The sequence below is a fragment of the Pseudophryne corroboree genome, chromosome 2 (assembly GCF_028390025.1).
Source record: "Pseudophryne corroboree isolate aPseCor3 chromosome 2, aPseCor3.hap2, whole genome shotgun sequence".
Taxonomy (NCBI): Eukaryota; Metazoa; Chordata; class Amphibia; order Anura; family Myobatrachidae; genus Pseudophryne; species Pseudophryne corroboree.
The window spans coordinates 589,002,341-589,025,286 of record NC_086445.1 but is presented as its reverse complement, the minus strand read 5'-3'; the positions used below and the strand labels follow the sequence as shown (position 1 = coordinate 589,025,286).

At 45.5% G+C, this 22,946-nt stretch overlaps 1 protein-coding gene and 1 pseudogene across 5 annotated transcripts in view; one reads left to right on the top strand and one right to left on the bottom strand.

Annotated features, from left to right (window-relative positions):
• The window catches only part of SMPDL3B (sphingomyelin phosphodiesterase acid like 3B), a 93,855-nt gene that overhangs the window by 46,827 nt on the left and 24,082 nt on the right, over positions 1-22,946 (bottom strand). For all 5 annotated transcript variants that reach the window (XM_063954565.1, XM_063954567.1, XM_063954564.1 and 2 more), the window contains 2 exons: positions 15,805-15,948; positions 14,860-15,032 (listed from right to left, as the gene is read on the bottom strand). In XM_063954565.1, coding sequence (XP_063810635.1) covers positions 14,860-15,032; positions 15,805-15,948 — 317 coding nt within the window. The remainder of the gene's footprint in view (positions 1-14,859; positions 15,033-15,804; positions 15,949-22,946) is intronic.
• Positions 22,711-22,829, top strand: LOC135052441 (5S ribosomal RNA; annotated as a pseudogene).

Genomic DNA, 22,946 nt, shown 5'->3' with positions numbered 1-22,946 from the left:
GCACATAGGAATTGCCTTCCATCATTATTGTGTAGCCAACACTTGGTAGCAAGATTTGACAGATGGAGCAGTATTTCCTGAAATGATCAAGATCCTGGCGTCACACGTAGCAAAATTAGCTCTGGGATCAAAAGGATAGCCTCCTTAATGATTAGTGAGGCTATAAGTTTAGATCAATAGTGCTGAATAATAGCACATGACCATCATCAATGGACGTAAGGCCGTGTGACAAAATTACATCTCATGTCAGGGAGATTAGGGAACATCTAGTGGAGCATTCTGGGACATCAATATAATCTCTTTAGCAGTGTGTAATTCAGATGAGCACTGAATTGATTGTTCCAGCTTTTACATGGAAATGCTCCAGCTCACAGAGGGCAGGATGTACTAAGCATTGCATTTGCGATGCAATACATCCTGCCAATTTTCAGGTTATTAACACCGGCATATAACTAGAAATGCAATTAAAATCACAAAGGACAGCTCTCCTGATAAGATAGCAGGACTTATGGGTTTAGGACCTGAGAGTCCTTCTGCGCATGTACAAAGTGATGCATGCCACCGGGGGAGGGAGGTACTTGGAAGGATACTTCTAAGAGGACGAATAGAAGCCCATAGGTGTCCATTGGGCAACGCCCATCGAGCCCAAGACGGAGCTTGGTACATATGGGAATGCAGCCAAAACTCATAAAACAGGATTTTTTGAGTTGTGACCGCATTTTCGCTTTTAGTACATCCCGTCCAGAAGCTGTTTATAATAATGATTTCCAAGTTGCTCTTCCATGCCATAGCACATTCTAAATGGAAGGAAACCTCAGATTCTGAGAGAATCCTGAGATCACAAGGGATACGTTACCAATACTTAGGGTCTCAAACAGAAGAAGGGTCATTGCGATATTGCAAAGAACTGGGATAGATTGATGGGATGTACAGTCTCACCTGAAAATATTTCCAGAAGTATTTTTACGGAATAAGGGCCTAATTTAGCACGAGTTGTAGTTTTTTGAGAAATTACAAAACTACAACTCATATCTCTAGCATGCGGGGGGCCACCCAGCACAGGGCAAGGCCGCCCCACATGCCGGGTCCTCCCACCCGCTGAAATGCAAGCGCATCACTATACGCTCGAATCTTAAGGGTTGCCCCCTGCCTACACGGCCTAGCTGTGTGATGTCACGCAGCTGCCGTGGCCTGCCCCATAAACCGTCTGAACACGCCCCCCCAATGCTACATGCCGCTCCTAAATGCACGCCGCCCAATGCCACACGCCGCCCCTAAAATGTTGCGGAGACGTCCCATCCGCACCTCCCGCTGAGACTTAGCAGTTTAAGTCCTTGCGCATGAGTGCAGTGGCGTGCATGCATGCGCAGAAGTGCGGAAATTGCCAAATAGATCGCCTGCAAATTAGAAAGAAAAGTGTAGTAAAAGTTGAATGTGCAAAAAGACAGCAAAGGTTCTGACACAGTGCCAGTCACTGCTACTCTATCTCCTGTACCGGTACATCTGTCTGAAGTCATTGCCCAAAAGATAACTCAGTCAGCAGCAGGAATAATGGGGGTGGGGGGCTGCTGCAGAAATGCACTATTAATTCAGAATATTACTTGCCTAGAGAGAGTTACCCAATGCAGGATGCAGATAAAATGATCCCGGCGTTCAGGAAACCAACGTCGGAATCTTAACAGCCGACATTATACCGGCGTCCGGAATCCCGACACCAACTCGGGATTCCCACTTGGTTGGTGGGTCTACACCACCAACCGAGTGGGGTCTACACCACCAACCGAGTGGGAATAAAACATGTGTCGATACCCGAAGCGTGCCGAGCGCATCGAGCCCGCAAGGGAACTCGCGGCTGGCATTCCACCAGACGGGATGCCGCTGGCACTATACTGAAAGCTGACATCCCATCTGCCAGTATATCATACAGGATCCGCCAATGCAGAGGGTCGTCAGATTATGATGAAAATCTTACTATACTTCTTATGAGGGCTGACCTCATGAGACTTATTTGATCCTGAGTAGAAGAGGACATAAATTTACTTTTACCCCAGAGGTAAAGTAAGGACAGACATCTGTGTTTTAAAAAGAGAAGTACCCAACCCCGCTGTCAATATGATTTGTTGCTTGAACAAAATTCTGAAAGGGCCCCCCCTGTTCTCCACATGCGCAACATGGAGCGGGAGAAGTGAGGGAGTGGAGGGCTGCATCGGGTATGGTGAACACCGATGTGTCCGTAAGGAGGTGTCTTTCAAGTATTACAAGGAGTGTAATAAGAAATGCAAAAAAGCAATAAGAGCAGCTAACATGGAAAATGAAAAGCAAATTGTTATAGAGAGTAAAACCAATCCTAAAAAGTTTTTTTAATACATAAATGGCAAAAGGTTAAAAAAAGGAGAATATAGGTCCATTAAAAGATGAATTAGGAGAATTGATAAATGATGACGAAATAAAAGTGGAAATACTGAACAAATTCTTTTCATCAGTATTCACCAGTGAAGAACTGATGGTGCGAGTAGAGCATAACAATTGTGACAGTAATGATTCATGGTTAGATACTTGTTTAAGCGAAGAAGTAGTCCGGGAGAGACTAAGCAAAATTAAGATTAATAAATCACCTGGTCCTGATGGACTTCACCTGAGGGTTCTTATGGAGCTTAGTTCACAACTAGCACGACCCCTATACTTGATTTTCAATAGTTCAATTAGATCAGGCATGGTACCGAAGGAATGGCGTATAGCTGAGGTAGTGCCATTATTTAAAAAGGGATCCAAAAATCTACCGGGAAACTACAGACCAGTTAGTTTAACATCTATAGTGGGGAAAATATTGAAAGGAATTCTAAGGGACGTCATACAGGAGTATCTAAAGGCCGCTAGGATTATTAGCAAGAACCAGCATGGGTTTGTGAGGGACAGGTCATGTCAGACTAACTTAATTAGCTTCTACAAGGAAGTGAGCAATAATCTTGATCAAGGAAAAGCAGTGGATGTGGTCTTCCTAGATTTTGCAAAAGCCTTCGATACAGTTCCTCACAGGAGACTGATGATCAAATTAAAGGAGATTGGCCTAGGAAAAACTATTTGCACATGGATAAGCAGCTAGTTGGATAGCGGGGTACAGCGAGTAGTGGTCAACGGGAAGTCCTCAACCTGGTCCCCAGTAGTCAGCGGAATACCACAAGGGTCCGTACTCGGACCACTACTGTTCAACATATTTATCAATGACCTAGAAATAGGCCTGGAAAGCACAGTGTCAATCTTTGCAGATGATACTAAACTGTGTAAGGTAATTAATTCAGAATTGGATGTGGAGTCCTTGCAGAATGATCTATCTAAACTTGAACTCTGGGCGTCTAAATGGAAAATGAGGTTCAATACAGACAAATGCAAGGTTATGCATTTTGGGACTAAAAACAAACTTGCATCCTACATATTAAATGGGGAACGCCTAGGGGAAACAGAGTTGGAAAAAGATTTGGGGGTATTCATTGATAATAGGCTTAATAACCGTACACAATGTCAAAACGCAGTAAAGAAGGCAAGTAAGGTACTAGCGTGCATAAAAGGGGGAATTGAGACAAGGGACTCGGATGTGGTCATGCCACTGTATAAGGGATTGGTACGTCCGCACATGGAATATTGTGCCCAGTTTTGGGCACCATTGTATAAATAAGACATCAGTGAACTCGAAAGTGTTCAAAGGCAAGCTACTAAATTGATTAAAGGCCTAGAAGGACTGGGCTATAAGGAAAGACTTACTAGGCTGAATATGTATACACTAGAAAAGAGGCGCCTAAGAGGAGATATTATTAATATCTTCAAATATGTAAAGGGACATCACAAAGAGTTATCAGAGGAATTATTTATTAAAAGAACACAGTTTAGGACACGTGGGCACTCGCTGCGACTGGAGGAGAGAAAGTTCCGAACGCAACGGAGGAAAGGGAATTCCCTGCCAGGGAAGGTGGTAATGGCGGACTCTGTAATTGGATTTAAAAAAGGATTGTATAAATTTCTGAATGAAAAAGCTATCCAAGGTTATAATACTTAAAATATCAACGTGGTTAATCCGGGGGTAACATGAGTTATAGTAGCTAACTAGTCATAAAACATTATTTAGCAAGTATGTAGAATCATCACAACTTAAAACAGGTTGAACACGATGGGCAATTTGCCTCTATTCAACCTCAAATACTATGTTACTATATTACTATGTTACTATACCGACATTTATATTTGTATATATATAGTGGTGGATTCAGGGGGATGGGGGGCACCAAGGCACCCCCCACACCAGCACGTGAGCCCTCCCAGAGCTAGCAGCAGTGCAGCCGGTGCCTGCCACTATTCAGCGACCTGCAGCAGGCGGCTATATATATATATATATATATATATATACATACACTAGGAGGACACAGTGGAGGGTACAGTATAGAGCATAAGTAGCACATAGGGAGCACACAGCAGACCCCCTCCCCCTTCATTGCATAGAAGGCCAGAACACAGCATGCCAATACCCCCTATCCCCCCACTCCCTCCAGCACACTACTGTGGCTTCCAGCATCCCTTCTCTCCTGCCCCCACCCGTACTGCACAATCCACTGTCCACAGAGCGTCAGCAGCGGCCGACATCGTTCACACCCTGCACCAGGCATAAAAGCCAGTACATACCCTCCTACATAGAACAGCATAAGCGTCAGCCGGCACCTTCACACCACCTACCCCTGGCAGCACACAAAGAAAATAAGAATTTACTCACCGGTAATTCTATTTCTCGTAGTCCGTAGTGGATGCTGGGGACTCCGTAAGGACCATGGGGAATAGACGGCTCCGCAGGAGACTGGGCACATCTAAAGAAAGATTTAGGTCTATCTGGTGTGCACTGGCTCCTCCCCCTATGACCCTCCTCCAAGCCTCAGTTAGGACACTGTGCCCGGAAGAGCTGACACAATAAGGAAGGATTTTGAATCCCGGGTAAGACTCATACCAGCCACACCAATCACACCATATAACTCGAGATAGGAACCCCGGTTAACAGTATGATAACAACGGAGCCTCTGAACAGATGGCTCGCAATAACAACCCGATTTGTGTAACAATAACTATTTACAAGTATTGCAGACAATCCGCACTTGGGATGGGCGCCCAGCATCCACTACGGACTACGAGAAATAGAATTACCGGTGAGTAAATTCTTATTTTCTCTGACGTCCTAGTGGATGCTGGGGACTCCGTAAGGACCATGGGGATTATACCAAAGCTCCCAAACGGGCGGGAGAGTGCGGACGACTCTGCAACACCGAATGAGAGAACTCCAGGTCCTCCTCAGCCAGGGTATCAAATTTGTAGAATTTTGCAAACGTGTTTGCCCCTGACCAAGTAGCAGCTCGGCAAAGTTGTAAAGCCGAGACCCCATGGGCAGCCGCCCAAGATGAGCCCACCTTCCTTGTGGAATGGGCTTTTACAGATTTAGGCTGCGGTAGTCCCACCGCAGAATGCGCCAGCTGAATAGTGCTACAAATCCAGCGCGCGATAGTCTGCTTAGAAGCAGGAACACCCAGTTTGTTGGGTGCATACAGGATAAACAGCGAGTCAGTTTTCCTGACACTAGCCATCCTGGAAACATAAATTTTCAGGGCCCTGACTACGTCCAGTAACGTGGAATCCTCCAAGTTCCTAGTAGCCGCAGGCACCACAATAGGCTGGTTCAAGTGAAACGCTGATACCACCTTCGGGAGAAACTGAGGACGAGTCCTCAACTCTGCCCTATCCATATGGAAAATCAGATAAGGGCTTTTATAGGACAAAGCCGCCAATTCTGACACACGCCTGGCCGAAGCCAGAGCCAACAGCATGACCACTTTCCACGTGAGATATTTCAAATCCACAGTCTTAAGTGGTTCAAACCAATGTGATTTCAGGAACTCCAAAACCACATTGAGATCCCAAGGTGCCACTGGGGGCACAAAAGGAGGCTGAATACGCAGAACTCCTTTGACAAAAGTCTGAACTTCAGGCACTGAAGCCAGTTCTTTCTGGAAGAAAATCGACAGGGCCGAAATCTGGACCTTAATGGACCCCAATTTGAGGCCCAACGTCACCCCTGCTTGCAGGAAATGCAGGAATCGACCCAGTTGAAATTCCTCCGTTGGGGCCTTCCTGGCCTCACACCAAGCAACATATTTCCGCCAAATGCGGTGATAATGTTTTACGGTGACATCCTTCCTGGCATTGATCAGGGTAGGGATGACTTCCTCCGGAATGCCCTTTTCCTTCAGGATCCGGTGTTCAACCGCCATGCCGTCAAACGTAGCCGCGGTAAGTCTTGGAACAGACAGGGCCCCTGCTGCAGCAGGTCCTGTCTGAGCGGCAGAGGCCAAGGGTCCTCTGAAAGCATCTCTTGAAGTTCCGGGTACCAAGCTCTTCTTGGCCAATCCGGAACCACGAGTATAGTTTTCACTCCTCGCCTTCGTATTATTCTCAGTACCTTGGGAATGAGAGGCAGAGGAGGAAACACATAAACCGACTGGTACACCCACGGTGTTACTAGAGCGTCCACAGCGATCGCCTGAGGGTTCCACCTGTAGTCTTTCCCACCGGTTTACCAGCATTTGGAAGACTTCTGGATGAAGTCCCCATTCTCCCGGGTGGAGGTCGTGCCTGCTGAGGAAGTCTGCTTCCCAGTTGTCCACTCCCGGAATGAACACTGCTGTCAGTGCTAACACATGATTTTCCGCCCATCGGAGAATCCTTGTGGCTTCTGCCATTGCCCTCCTGCTTCTTGTGCCGCCCTGTCTGTTTACATGGGCGACCGCCGTGATGTTGTCTGATTGGATCAGTACCGGCTGGTTCTGAAGCAGGGGCCTTGCTTGGCTTAGGGCATTGTAAATGGCCCTTAGCTCTAGAATATTTATGTGAAGCGAAATCTCCTGATTTGACCACAGTCCTTGGAAATTTCTTCCCTGTGTGACTGCGCCCCAGCCCTGAAGGCTGGCATCCGTGGTCACCAGGACCCAGTCCTGTATTCCGAATCTGCGGCCCTCTAGTAGATGAGCCCTCTGCAGCCACCACAGCAGCGACACCCTGGTCCTTGCCGACAGGGTTATCCGCTGTTGCATCTGGAGATGGGACCCAGACCATTTGTCCAACAGGTCCCACTGGAAAGTCCTTGCGTGGAACCTTCCGAATGGAATCGCTTCGTACGAAGCTACCATTTTTCCCAGGACTCGTGTGCATTGATGTACCGACACCTGTCCCGGTTTTAGGAGGTCTCTGACTAGAGATGACAACTCCTCGGCTTTTTCCACTGGAAGAAACACTTTTTTCTGGTCTGTGTCCAGAATCATTCCCAGGAACAGAAGACGTGTCGTCGGGACCAGCTGTGACTTTGGAATATTGAGAATCCAGCCGTGCTGTTGTAGCACTTCCCGAGAAAGTGCTACCCCCACTACCAACTGTTCCTTGGACCTCGCCTTTATCAGGAGATCGTCCAAGTACGGGATAATTAAAACTCCCTTCTTGCGAAGGAGTATCATCATTTCGGCCATTACCTTGGTAAAGACCCTCGGTGCCGTGGATAACCCGAACGGCAGCGTCTGGAACTGATAGTGACAGTCCTGTACCACAAATCTGAGGTACTCCTGGTGAGGAGGGTAAATGGGGACATGCAGGTACGCATCCTTGAAGTCCAGGGAGACCATGTAATCCCCCTAGTCCAGGCTCGCAATAACCGCCCTGAGCGATTCCATCTTGAACTTGAACCTTTTGATATAAGTGTTCAAGGATTTTAAATTTAAGATAGGTCTCACCGAACCATCCGGTTTCGGTACCACAAACATTGTGGAATAGTAACCCTTCCCTTGCTGAAGGAGGGGTACCTTGACAATCACTTGCTGTGAATACAGTTTTTGGATAGCCACCAACACTGCCTCCCTGGCAGAGGGAGTTGCTGGTAAGGCAGATTTTAGAAAACGGCGGGGGTGGGGTGGGGGGGATGTCTCGAATTCCAGCCTGTACCCCTGAGATACTACTTGAAGGGCCCAGGGATCCACCTGTGAGAGAGCCCACTGTGTGCTGAAATTTCTGAGACGGGCCCCCACCGTACCCGGATCCGCCTGTGAAGCCCCAGCGTCATGCTGTGGACTTACCGGACGCGGGGGAGGACTTTTGCTCTTGGGAACTGGCTGTATGCTGCAGCTTTTTCCCTCTACCTTTGCCTCTCGGCAGAAAGGATGCGCCTCGCGCTCTTTTGTGTTTATGGGGCTGAAAGGACTGTACTTGATAATACGGTGCCTTCTTTTTCTGTGGGGTAGCCTGTGGCAAAAATGTCGATTTTCCAGCCGTAGCTGTGGAAACGAGGTCTGAAAGACCGTCCCCAAACAGTTCCACCCCCTTATAAGGCAAAACTTCCATGTGCCTTTTTGAATCGGCATCACCTGACCACTGCCGAGTCCATAACCCCCTTCTGGCGGCAATGGACATTGCGCTTATTTTTGATGCCAGCCGGCAAATATCCCTCTGTGCATCACGCATGTATAAGACAGCGTCCTTTATATGCTCCACTATCAGCAAAATAGTGTCCCTATCCAGGGTATCAATATTATCCGACAGGGAATCTGACCACGCAGCAGCAGCACTGCACATCCATGCTGATGCAATCGCTGGTCGCAATATAATGCCCGTGTGTGTATATATAGCTTTTAGGGTAGCCTCCTGCTTTCTATCAGCAGGATCCTTTAGGGCGGCCGTATCCGGAGACGGTAGTGCCACCTGTTTTGATAAACGTGTAAGCGCTTTATCTACCCTAGGGGACGTTTCCCAACGTGACCTATCCTCTGGCGGGAAAGGGTACGCTGCCAATAACCGTTTAGAAATTATCAATTTCTTATCGGGGGAAGTCCAGGCTTCCTCACACACCTCATTTAATTCCTCAGATGCAGGAAAAACTACTGGTAGTTTTTTCTCACCGAACATAATACCCTTTTTTGTGGCACCTGGGGTACTATCAGAAATGTGTAATACATTTTTCATTGCCTCAATCATGTAACGGGTGGACCTATTTGAGGGTACACTAGTCTCATCGTCGTCGACACTGGAGTCGGTATCCGTGTCGACATCTGTGTCTGCCATCTGAGGTAGCGGGCGTTTTAAAGCCCCTGATGACATTTGAGACGCTGGAACAGTCACAAGCTGAGTAGCCGGCTGCCCTATGTCGTCAAACCTTTTATGTAAGGAGCTGACACTGTCACGTAATTCCTTCCATAAGTCCATCCACACAGGTGTCGACCCCACAGGGGGTGACAACACATTTACAGGCATTTGCTCTGCCTCCACATCATTTTCCTCATCATACATGTCGACACAGCGGTACCGACACACAGCACACACACAGGGAATGCTCTGACAGAGGACAGGACCCCACAAAGCCCTTTGGGGAGACAGAGGGAGAGTATGCCAGCACACACCAGAGCGCTATATACCACAGGGATATCACCTATTAAGAGTGTTTTCCCTTATAGCTGCATATATATATTATACTGCGCCTAAATTTGTGCCCCCCCCCCTCTCTTTTTTACCCTTTCTGTAGTGCAGGACTGCAGGGGAGAGCCAGGGAGCGATCCTTCCAGCGGAGCTGTGAGGGAAAATGGCGCCAGTGTGCTGAGGGAGATGGCTCCGCCCCTTTTTCGGCGGGCTTTCTCCCGCTTTTTGAGTTATTCTGGCAGGGGTAATTTACACCTATACAGCCTCTGGGACTATATATGGTGTCAGTTTTGCCAGCCAAGGTGTTAATATTGCTGCTCAGGGCGCCCCCCCCCCCCCCAGCGCCCTGCACCCATCAGTGACCGAAGTGTGTGGTGTGCATGAGGAGCAATGGCGCACAGCTGCAGTGCTGTGTGCTACCTTGGAGAAGACAGAAGTCTTCAGCCGCCGATTTTCTGGACCTTCTTGCTTCTGGCTCTGTAAGGGGGACGGGGGCGCGGCTCCGGGAACGGACGACGAGGTCGGGTCCTGTGTGCGATCCCTCTGGAGCTAATGGTGTTCAGTAGCCTAAGAAGCCCAAGCTACCACCACTTAGGTAGGTTCGCTTCTTCTCCCCTTAGTCCCTCGCTGCAGTGAGTCTGTTGCCAGCAGGTCTCACTGTAAAATAAAAAACCTAAACTATACTTTCTTTCTAGGAGCTCAGGAGAGCCCCTAGTGTGCATCCAGCTCGGCCGGGCACAGAAATCTAACTGAGGCTTGGAGGAGGGTCATAGGGGGAGGAGCCAGTGCACACCAGATAGACCTAAATCTTTCTTTAGATGTGCCCAGTCTCCTGCGGAGCCGTCTATTCCCCATGGTCCTTACGGAGTCCCCAGCATCCACTAGGACATCAGAGAAAGTAGCCCTCTACGCCGTTGTGCCCAGCAGCCAAATGCACACTTGCGGGGACCCCACCAAGAGAGGTGAGATTGGGACTCACTGCTGCAACAATCTGCTGCTGCAGTGCTGCCCTGCTGGGGCATCCATACCTGGGCTCACAGACGTCTCAGCAGAACACTCAGCACCGCATCAGCCAGTGCCGTCCGTGACCTGCACTGTGCTGATCAGAGCTGGATTAAGGCATCGGGGGCCCGGGGTACTTAAGACAGGGGGGCCCTAAGGTGTAAATTTCATATATATATATATATATATATATATATATATACACATACACCAACAAATATAAAACCACAGCACTCACCACCCCAGAAGCGGGGTGCAGTGTCTGCACTCACCACTCATAGGGTGGGGTGCATGCAGCCCATGGCCACCTGCTTAAAAATATACAAACAGAAAGTTCAGCACTCACCAAAGCAAGCTCACTTATTTTCACAACATCAATAAATAAATGATGGGAGTTTAGTTAGTGAATTGGCCAATGCACGGAAGCCTGCAAACCGCTCGCCAAGGTACCCCACCTTCATGCAGGTCCTAAACTATCACAGAGTCTCAAAAATTAAAACCTGGCAACTGTATCACACATAATATAACTGCAAATATGCCCACTTGGTTTACTGTGTATCTGCCAAATACTCCATGGCTTTTAAAGGTACACTAGTCACCTGACACTGGCTGATAAATTACTAAAGAACAGCTGACTCAGGTTTAAGATAATTGGGCTTGCATAGGGGTGCCTTTAAAAGCCATGGAGTATATGGCAGATACACAGTAAACCAAGTGGGCATATTTGCAGTTATATTATGTGGTATACAGTTGCTAGGTTTTAATTTTTGAGACTCTGTGATAGTGTAGGACCTGCATGAAGATGGGGTACCTTGGCGAGCGGTTTGCAGGCTTCCGTGCATTGGCCAATTCACTAACTAAACCCCCATCATTTATTTATTGATGTTGTGAAAATAAGTGAGCTTGCTTTGGTGAGTGCTGAACTTTCTGTTTGCATATATATATATATATATATATATATATGATACACGCTGTATCATTTGAAGTAGGGGAGTATCAGGTAGTTTGGACAAATTATCTACTTTATATATATATATATATATATATATATATATATACACACACACACGCACACATATTTATATATATATATATATATATATATATATACGCACACATATATACATACATATGGGTTGGGTCTGATATGCCGGCGCCATTCCAATGATGAAAATCCCGCCGGGCAGGGTAAGTATACTTACCTTTCCCCAATGCCCCGCTAATCATTTCTTCCCGCAGTCTAAAGCTACCCCCCCCCCCCCCACACACACACACACCTCTGCAGCCTAACCTTAACCCTCCCCGGGGGTGCCTAAACCTAACCTCCCCCTCACGCAAACCTAAACCTAACCACCTCTCCACAGCCTAACCCTAACCCCCCACAGCTTACTTCTCTGGTGGTCCGGTAAACACTTGTTCGTTTTCCAGCGGTCGGGTTACGAGCAATGTCGGGATTCCAGCGTCAGTATTGCGACTGCTGGAATCCCGACTCCCGGGATACTGACCTGATCCCACATGTGTATATATATATATATATATATATATATATACACACACACACACACACACACACGCACAAAAATATACATACAGACACACACACACATATATATATATATATATATATATATATTTATTTATTTATTTTGAATCAACATTTTCATCAGTACGACCAGGGGACCTTCTGGCACCCAGGGCGAAAGTTTCCTGTGCCCCCACCCCCTCCCCGTCAAAATAGAGGTTGTGGCTAGGGAAGGGGCATGGCCACAGTTATCCCCCTGTACTTGTGCCCCCAGTAGTTGTGCCCCCAGTAGTTGTGCCCCCCTGTAGCTGTGCCCCCAGTTGTTGTGCCCCCAGTAGATTTGCCCCCAGCAGATTTTCCCCCAGTAGATTTGTCCCCTGCAGCTGTGCCCCCAATAGCTGTGCCCCCAGTAGTTGTGACCCCTGTAGCTGTGACCCCTAGCTGTGCCCCAGTAGCGCTGCTTACAAACACAAAAAAAAACAACAACACAACACTTACCAGCCCTGCTCCTGCTTCCCGTCCGCTGCTGCGCTGCCCTCCGTCTCTGGCCACCAGCTCCACTCTATGGGAGAGACGTCATGACGTCTCTCCCATAGCAGCGCCACAAAGACATTAGAGGTGCAGCCGGGATCAGGATGCGGCTCTTGCCACGGCGGCGGAGCCCTCTGAACAGCGGCGCCCCGGGCAAAAAGAGCAAGAGCCGCTACTGCGTACGACAATCTATTTTACTATATATGTATATATATATATATATATATACACAGTACTATATATATATATATATATAATATATATACATATATATTTGCATATACAGTAATATATATATATATATATATGGAGTAAGAAATAGAGGAATAGGGCGCCCAAGGATTATATCAACCCCAAAACTTAAAGAACCTCATAAAATTACACGGTATGTATATATATATATATATATATATAGAAATACATAGCTCAGAGCCTAATTTCAAATGCATACCTTAAATAGAAAAAAAAGCCCGCCTTACAAACAGGAGAGTGGAAGCTTGAATGTTCCTCTCCTTCTCTGCACAAATCCCCACACGCTGCCGAGGTGGGAACTTCCTCTTTCCAGCCTGCATGCTCAGCCAGTCACTGAGCCGCAGGCTGCAGCTTTACTTCCTCCTATTGGGCGACTGAGCCGTCGCTCAGTTAGCTCTGCAGCGCCGGCAGCTGGGCTTGCTGTCGCCTGTCAGTGGGGAGGGGAGCGCAACTGCACGGAACTGAAGTGCCGCGGAGCAGATCGAATTAGAGATCTGATCTCCAGCGCGTGGCAGGGGGCCCTTTTCTGACAGGGGGGCCCCTTAATCCGGCTCTGGTGCTGATGTGTAATTGTTGGGGAGTGGGGTGAGCAGCACAACAACATGTCCTGTCTCCTGTTTCGGAGCAGCTGGTACCAATGATTTGTCCAAACTCATCTGGTAGTGATTACTGGGGGAATGGTACCTGCACTCACCTCCTACTGTAAGTAAGGAAATATGTGACAGATAAACGTTGTGTATATCTATGCCTTTGAGCACTGTGGGGGTCATTCCGAGTTGTTCGCTCGTTGCCGATTTTCGCAACGGAGCGATTAAGGCAAAAATGTGCATGCGCATGGTACGCAGTGCGCATGCGGTAAGTATTTTAGCACAATACTTAGTAGATTTACTCACGTCCGAACGAAGAATTTTCATCGTTGAAGTGATCGAAGTGTGATTGACAGGAAGTGGGTTTTTCTGGGCGGAAACTGGCCGTTTTCTGGGCGTTTGCGGAAAAACGCAGGCGTGCCAGGAAAAAACACGGGAGTGTCTGGAGAAACGGGGGAGTGGCTGGCCGAACGCAGGCGTGTTTGTGACGTCAAACCAGGAACGAAACTGACTGAGCTGATCGCAATCTGTGAGTAGGTCTGGAGCTACTCAGAAACTGCTAAGAATTTTCTATTCGCAATTCTGCTAATCTTTCGTTCGCTATTCTGCTAAGCTAAGATACACTCCCAGAGGGCGGCGGCCTAGCGTGTGCAATGCTGCTAAAAGCAGCTAGCGAGCGAACAACTCGGAATGACCCCCTGTGTCTCAATAAAAGGCATAGATATACACAACGCTTATCTGTCACATATTTCCTTACTAACACTAGGAGGTGAGCGCAGGTACCACTCCCCCAGTAATTACCACTGATGTGTGATTGGGTGCAGGGGAGAGGCGTTCCCTGCCGGCATCTTGGGCCCCTTAGCAGCTGCATCCCCTGCACCTATGGTAGTTACGCCACTGGGCAACATGTTGCTTTATTATTTCTACCAGTGTATTGAGAAACAAAACACACATCGCACCGATATTAATCGCATATATGCTAACATATGTGATTAGTATTGCGAAGGACACCTCTTGCGATAAGAGCTGTCCTTTGCGATGTGCTCTGTACCTGGACTTCCGGGTTTATGGTCCGGGAGACCATCTGTGCATGCGCAGAGGGATGCGGCAGCTGTGGTGAATGCTGGGAGGGATCCCATTGGACCCCTCACACAGTGCAACGTAGAAAGAAGCCCATAGACTTCTATAGGGTAGCTGGCTTTTCCCTCCTTGTCGGATCTCCGGTATTGGCCTTTAGTACATTTGAAAATGCGGTAAAAACCTAGAAAACAGGGTTTTTACAGCATTTCAGCTTTAGTACATACCTCCCATTCTATGCAGAATGATGCAAGTTGCTCCTTTGATTTTCCCCAAAGCCCATTAATGGGCAAAATCAAAGGAGCAACTTGCATCTGCATAAGTACATAGGTCTATTCAAAGCAAAATTTTTATCCACCTTTTTTACTGCACTCCAAAATGTGTTTTCATTATAGATTGTAGTGTTACCTTCTCCCCTTTTTGTGAGGCAGCTGTCAATTGATTTTCTAACCATGAAAACTGGTCGCCTGGATCCTCCATATTGGCTGTGATGCTGTTAGACTCGTAGTACAAATTGGTGTTTAGGATAATCACACGACCCACCGTTCCTGTATTAACCAACTGCTCACTGTAAAATGCTCCTGGTAGAGAGAGGACATGAAACAAATGCGGGTTGTTTTTTTAATTTAGATTTTTATATGTTAAAGTTTAAAGGAAAAGAAACTCTGGACCCTCCATAACCCTCAACCATAGTTCATATGGTATGCAGTTAGCATACAGCCCGTCGGGGTCCCGGTTTTCACAATACCAACACTGGGATCCCAGGACACCCATAGAGGGAGAATAGAACCTGTGCACCGAGCACGCAAGGGGCTTCATTGCACTCGCCCCCCTGTCGGCATTCTACAGCTCAGGATGCCGATGTCAGGATACGGACATTTGGCATCCCGGGCGTCTGTAAATCATACCGAACCCGTTCATATACCCTAAGGACCTGATTCAGAGGTGCACAGAGATCCGATGTTTGGGTTTTTTTTGTACAGTGCATACGACCAGGATGATTACACAGTCACAGCGAAAATTTGGACAGAGTGACTGAGAGTCAATGTGCGTATATGGGAAGTAACGGGTGGATAGTCCCACACAGGCATGTTGCGACCGTTTCATGGGCATGCCGCAACCAACGACTGCAATTTCATACGCAGCTGTAAAGGCTCTGGCAGCTTAGTCCCTATGGACATTCTGAGCAAACCTAAGGCTGCTGAGATGAATGTTGTGTGATCGATGGTATGTGAATAGCTGCGGCATTAGCATATTTTCACGGTTCTGCTGCATATAAAGACTCAGTTGCGAATGCAACTACGCCCCCCACTGAGTCAGGCCCTCAGTCACTAAACAACACACAGATCTTACCTTTTTGAAAAGTAGCTATGGATTCTTGGTTCAGCCATGGTGTCCAAAATTCCGAGATCCGATAATAAATGGAATTATTCTGTGTTGGTAGTTGATTTTTAGGGTGAAAATCATGATTTCCTAAGGCAGCATAAACTTTGGTTGCTGAGAAAGAAATTACAACACTTTGAAAATAAAATATTCACAGCAATTAACAAAGTTGACAGTTTTAATTTAAAAATATTGTAATAATCATATTGTATGCAGGAACCTTGTTCTGTGCTTAAGAATCACATGCAACAGTGTAAATATGCTTCTAACTGTAAAAAAATAATAATTAACAAATGCTCCTATTTGTCTCCTGCACCGATAACATAGAGCACACCACTTCTCAGTGTGGGAAGAGTATCTATGTAGACAAGCTGGGCAGCCATCAGTAGGACTGCAGGCTGTGACAGGGACACCACACTTTAAAGTCCATCCTTTAGACTACGCCCTCTACACTTGAACTTGTACATTATTTTTCTAAAATGCGAGTATATTTCAAGTCTAATATGTCTAAAATCACTGCTGTCCCATATTACAATCTTTCAGCACTAAAACTGCTATTGCTGTAGAGAAAGTGAATGGTTTTACTAAATGGCTGGGGAGATACTGGCTAGTAGCAGAGCCAGATTTACACACAATATATGAGCATAAGGGATCATGTGGGCATTATACACAGGTGCAGCAGTATATATTGCTGGAAATTAGGTGTATCTTGAGTTTTGACATACCTCCCAACTGTCCCGGTTTTCGCAGGACAGTCCCGTTTTTTGGGGGACTGTCCCGCTGTCCCACCCGCGGCCCGCAGTGTCCCGCGGTGGGGGGGGGGGGGGCTAGTTGGGAGGCTCATGCACTCGCTGCCCTGCTTAGGAGAGCAGTGGTGAATAGACGCTGTGCGCATGCGCACAGCATCTATTCACTGGAGTCAGAGGGAGAGAGGGCATGCCAGAGGCTCAAAGAGCGCTGGGCATGCCCCCTCAGTGATGAAAATGGGGGTGTGGCTCACGATCGCGGGTCCTCACGCAAAGCCACACCCCTTTTCTTGGGCCACACCCCTTTTTCGGGAGCGTGCGCGCGCCATCGCCGCTTGTGTCTCCCTCTTTATAGAAATAAAAAGTTGGGAGGTATGGTTTTGATCAGAGATGTGCGGACAAGGTAGGCAGGTACCTCACATGTCATAGGCAAGTACGCTTCAGAGTTTTGAATATAAAATTATTAGAATAATACAAAGAAGATATTTATAATCTCTTCTTTGTATTTTTTCATATAATTTTGATAGTAAAAACTGTGGCGTATCCTGGAGTATGACAGGAGAGGCTCTGCCTCACCTGACCGCATGTCCCTGAAATTTAAGCCCAAGGGGTCATCAGCTGTCTGCAGACAAACACTTGCATTGCCATCCTCGGGCATAGGCTACCCTAGAAACTGGCCGGCATCACCATGTATGTCTTCACTCTGACTGCTGCTGAGGCCTGGAGAGGGGGGTGATACACTGACGGGATCGACACACACACATACTTACACTCACATACACTGCTGCAGAAGACCTGGCTATCGACGCTGGATAAAGAAGACAACGCTTCGGAAGGTAAGTAATTACTGACTAATTAAGCTAATTGGAAACATACAATTGCTTAATTAGTTCTCAGATGGGGTGCTGCCAGGGTCCTATAGCAAGTCCCAGTTTTTTTTCCCTAAAATGAATGATTTTAGGAAAAATCAACCTTGCTCTGTAGCTGCAAGAGAAAAGACACAGTTATTTTTATAGATCTCACCGGGTACCATTTTCAGTCCCGCAATGAAATACCAATTCAGCGCAGCAGAGTTTTTTAAAATTTCTTGCTGGCAATTGTATTCCCCCCATAATGTCAACATTGTGACCATCGATAAACTAATAGGCCCTACACACATGCCGATTTTTTGAAAGATATGAACGATCTCGTTCATAAATGAACGAGAACTCGTTCATATCTTTCAGTGTGGAGGCTCCAGCGATGAACGATGCGCGGCCCCGTGCTCGTTCATCGCTGGTCTCCCGTCGGCTGTGCATGCAGGCCAATATGGACGATCTCGTCCATATTTGCCTGCACGTCTATGGAGCCGGGTGACAGGGGGAGTGAAGAAACTTCACTCCCCCCGTCACTGCCCCCCCGCCGCCGGGTCGCCCGTCGGCCGTATCGGCCGTCGGGCACCTCGGCGGCACATCGCCATATGTGTAGGGCCCATAAGAACATCCCACTTAGAGCTACTTAGTTCAGAACAGAAATCATCCTCTCTCCTAATATCATATAATGTTCCCAGAAGGTAGCCCAGAGTGTTTGCGCATGTCTCCAAAGATTTTAGATCTGGGACTGTGACGTTGCTCACAGTGCCACAAACGCAACCGTAGTATGACTGACATGCTGACGGCATTTGGAGACATCGATAGGCAGCATTCCAGCAAACAGGAGGGTGGGGGGGATAAGTTGGCTCCATCTTCTGGGCATGCTGCAGCTAATGGCTGCAATCTTATGTACCGTGCGACAGGCTCCAGCGGCGTGATTTAACCTAACAGCCTGAGTAAACTGAGGGTTAGAAAGAGGGGTTTTTGATCCTGCACCGACCTAAATTTATAGTATAAGGATAATTATAGTGAGGCCAGAGGTGGACAATATTGTTAGGTATCGAGTATTCCTATCAGTCGGTGCACCCAGAGTCAAGAAAAGGGGGCAAATATGATCAAGAAAAGAGAAAAGTATGACTCTTGTTTGGGCGCACTCCTAAATTGTCTTAATGTCTATAGATTAGTGATGTGCCTAAAAGTTGATAATGTTGTCTATATTTCTACTCTTTGAATACATGGGAACTCAACAAAGCAATAAAATGAGACATAACCAAACATTGATATGTCAACTGGGAAATATATTCCCCCCAAAAATTATGAAATGTTCAGATCTTGATTATACTTAGATAAGTGCATATAGGAAGATAGCTACATACTAAGCTGCTTCCGTCTGCCAAAGATCTGTACAAACTGTGTTTGTATTAATGCGGCCCTAAATAGGGTTAAATTCGTGAGAGGGAGAACCCACACACTGAAATACCTTTCTGATAATTGACCACTGTTGTGGGTAAGGTAAGACAGAGAAGAAATCTGGTTCAAGGAATAGTAGGAATAAGTATAAGTGGTGATACTGCTGTTGGTGTAGTTTCTATAGAAAAGGGAATCTTCCTACTTCACCGGGTATTCCCTAGCAGTCGCCCGTCTAGGTACTGACCCAGCCCACCTCCGTTTAGCTTCCGAGATTGGGCGTAAGCGTAGGGGTATGGTCGTACCACCAATGAGAGTGCACCGAAACGGAGGAATTAATTCCCCCTCAGAAAAGAGATGATGGGAATGCGTGGGGAAGGGAAATAGCAACAGATATGCAAGCGTGAATCTGCTGTCCACGTTAGATTGAAAAGTCGTGTCTCCTGAGGGGACACGCTCCCCAAAATCGTGAATGAGAGTTCACGGAAGGAAGAGAAGAAAGAAAACAATTGCAGAGTGAAAGAAATAAGAGTGGTTGGAATTGACAATAAGGTTACATTTTTGTGGGTTCCTTTGGGTCTCCTCAAATGTTGGATACTGATGAATCCTAATTCAGATGAGTCAAATAGAGCAGATAAAGTCTAACCCATACAGTTAACACTCTGGTGAAAAGCCCACAGAGAGACTAGGATGAAATGAACACAGTTTATAATACCTAAAGCAGACTAAATGTGGGACCACAAACAGCCTGTCCCTATTAAATGCAAAAGATATACACAATGTACTGGAATGAGAGATTACAGAAATGTGTGATACAAATGTAAAGATATACTATTACACAATGTACTGGAATGAGAGATTACAGAAATGTGTGATACAAATGTAAAGATATACTATTACACAATGTACTGGAATGAGAGATTACAGAAATGTGTGATACAAATGTAAAGATATACTATTACACAATGTACTGGAATGAGAGATTACAGAAATGTGTGATACAAATGTAAAGATATACTATTACACAATGTACTGGAATGAGAGATTACAGAAATGTGTGATACAAATGTAAAGATATACTATTACACAATGTACTGGAATGAGAGATTACAGAAATGTGTGATACAAATGTAAAGATATACTATTACACAATGTACTGGAATGAGAGATTACAGAAATGTGTGATACAAATGTAAAGATATACTATTACACAATGTACTGGAATGAGAGATTACAGAAATGTGTGATACAAATGTAAAGATATACTATTACACAATGTACTTGGAATGAGAGATTACAGAAATGTGTGATACAAATGTAAAGATATACTATTACACAATGTACTTGGAATGAGAGATTACAGAAATGTGTGATACAAATGTAGAGATATACTATTACACAATGTACTGGAATGAGAGATTACAGAAATGTGTGATACAAATGTAAAGATATACTATTACACAATGTACTAGAATGAGAGATTACAGAAATGTGTGATACAAATGTAAAGATATACTATTACACAATGTACTAGAATGAGAGATTACAGAAATGTGTGATACAAATGTAAAGATATACTATTACACAATGTACTGGAATGAGAGATTACAGAAATGTGTGATACAAATGTAAAGATATACTATTACACAATGTACTAGAATGAGAGATTACAGAAATGTGTGATACAAATGTAGAGATATACTATTACACAATGTACTGGAATGAGAGATTACAGAAATGTGTGATACAAATGTAAAGATATACTATTACACAATGTACTAGAATGAGAGATTACAGAAATGTGTGATACAAATGTAAAGATATACTATTACACAATGTACTAGAATGAGAGATTACAGAAATGTGTGATACAAATGTAAAGATATACTATTACACAATGTACTAGAATGAGAGATTACAGAAATGTGTGATACAAATGTAAAGATATACTATTACACAATGTACTAGAATGAGAGATTACAGAAATGTGTGATACAAATGTAAAGATATACTATCACACAATGTACTTTGAATGAGAGATTACAGAAATGTGTGATACAAATGTAAAGATATACTATTACACAATGTACTGGAATGAGAGATTCCAGAAATGTGTGATACTCTTTAGCTGGAAGCACCAGCAATGGTAATAACAGAGATTCTTTCTGAAACACGAAATATGTTGCCTGACAACTGAATGGATGATGTTTAAACACTATTTTGATTTATTTTTGATTAAGCTTTCATGCTCTAGCAACATATTTCGTGTTTCAGAAAGAATCTCTGTTATTACCATTGCTGGTGCTTCCAGCTAAAGAGTATCACACATTTCTGTAATCTCTCATTTTAGTACACTGTATATCTTTACATTTAATTCCTTGCGGGCATCCCGCCCATCTGACACCTAAATGGGTGATATTCAACACTCATCTGTCTTATCTAATTATGCTTTTTTTACCTTAGCAGAATATTTTGTGTTTCAGAAAGGATCTCTGTGACTATTATTGCTGGTGAGCCCTGCTAGGTTATATTACATATTGGTGTAATCTCTCATTTAGGTACATTGTGGTGTAACCTTGTATCCAATACAATAGGGGCAGGTAGTCTGTGGCCCCACTTTCTTTGCGGACACCCCGCCTGCCTGACAACTGAATGGATGATGTTTAAACACTGCTGTGTTTTAGTTTGATTAAGCTTTCATGCTCCAGCAACATATTTCGTGGGGATCCGGTCTGAAGATCGACAGTGTCTAGGTCGACAATGTATAGGTCGACCACTATAGGTCGACAGTCACTAGGTCGACATGGATGGAAGGTCGACAGGGTTTCTAGGTCGACAGGTCTAAAGGTCGACATGAGTTTTTCACTTTTTTATTTTTATTTTTTCATACTTAACGATCCACGTGGACTACGATTGGAACGGTAAAGTGTGCAGAGCGAAGCGGTAGCGTAGCGAAGGCACCATGCCCGAAGCATGGCGAGCGAAGCGAGCCATGCGAGGGGACGCGGTGCACTAATTTTGGATCCCGGTCACTTTCCGAAGAAAACGACACAAAAATAAATAAATCCTCATGTCGACCTTTAGACCTGTCGACCTAGCACATGTCGACCTAGAAACCCTGTCGACCTTCCATCCATGTCGACCTAGTGACTGTCGACCTATAGTGGTCGACCTAAACATTGTCGACCTAGATACTGTCGATAAAACGAACCACACCCATTTCGTGTTTCAGAAAGAATCTCTGTTATTACCATTGCTGGTGCTTCCAGCTAAAGAGTATCACACATTTCTGTAATCTCTCATTCCAGTACATTGTGTAATAGTATATCTTTACATTTGTATCACACATTTCTGTAATCTCTCATTCCAGTACATTGTGTAATAGTATATCTTTTGCATTTAATAGGGACAGGCTGTTTGTGGTCCCACATTTAGTCTGCCTTAGGTATTATAAACTGTGTTCATTTCATCCTAGTCTCTCTGTGGGCTTTTCACCAGAGTGTTAACTGTATGGGTTAGACTTTATCTGCTCTATTTGACTCATCTGAATTAGGATTCATCAGTATCCAACATTTGAGGAGACCCAAAGGAACCCACAATAATGTAACCTTATTGTCAATTCCAACCACTCTTATTTCTTTCACTCTGAAATTGTTTTCTTTCTTCTCTTCCTTCCGTGAACTCTCATTCACGATTTTGGGGAGCGTGTCCCCTCAGGAGACACGACTTTTCAATCTAACGTGGACAGCAGATTCACGCTTGCATATCTGTTGCTATTTCCCTTCCCCACACATTCCCATCATCTTTTTTTCTGAGGAGGAATTAATTCCTCTGTTTCGGTGCACTCTCATTGGTGGTATAGGGTCAAATCTTCCTACAACCATACCCCTACGCTTACGCCCAATCTCGTCCGATCTTGGAAGCTAAACGGAGGTGGGCTGGGTCAGTACCAAGATGGGCGACTGCTAGGGAATACCCGATGAAGTAGGAAGACTCCCTTTTCTATAGAAACTACACCAACAGCAGTATCACCACTTATACTTATTCCTACTATTCCTTAAACCAGATTTCTTCTCTGTCTTACCTTACCCACAACAGTGGTCAATTA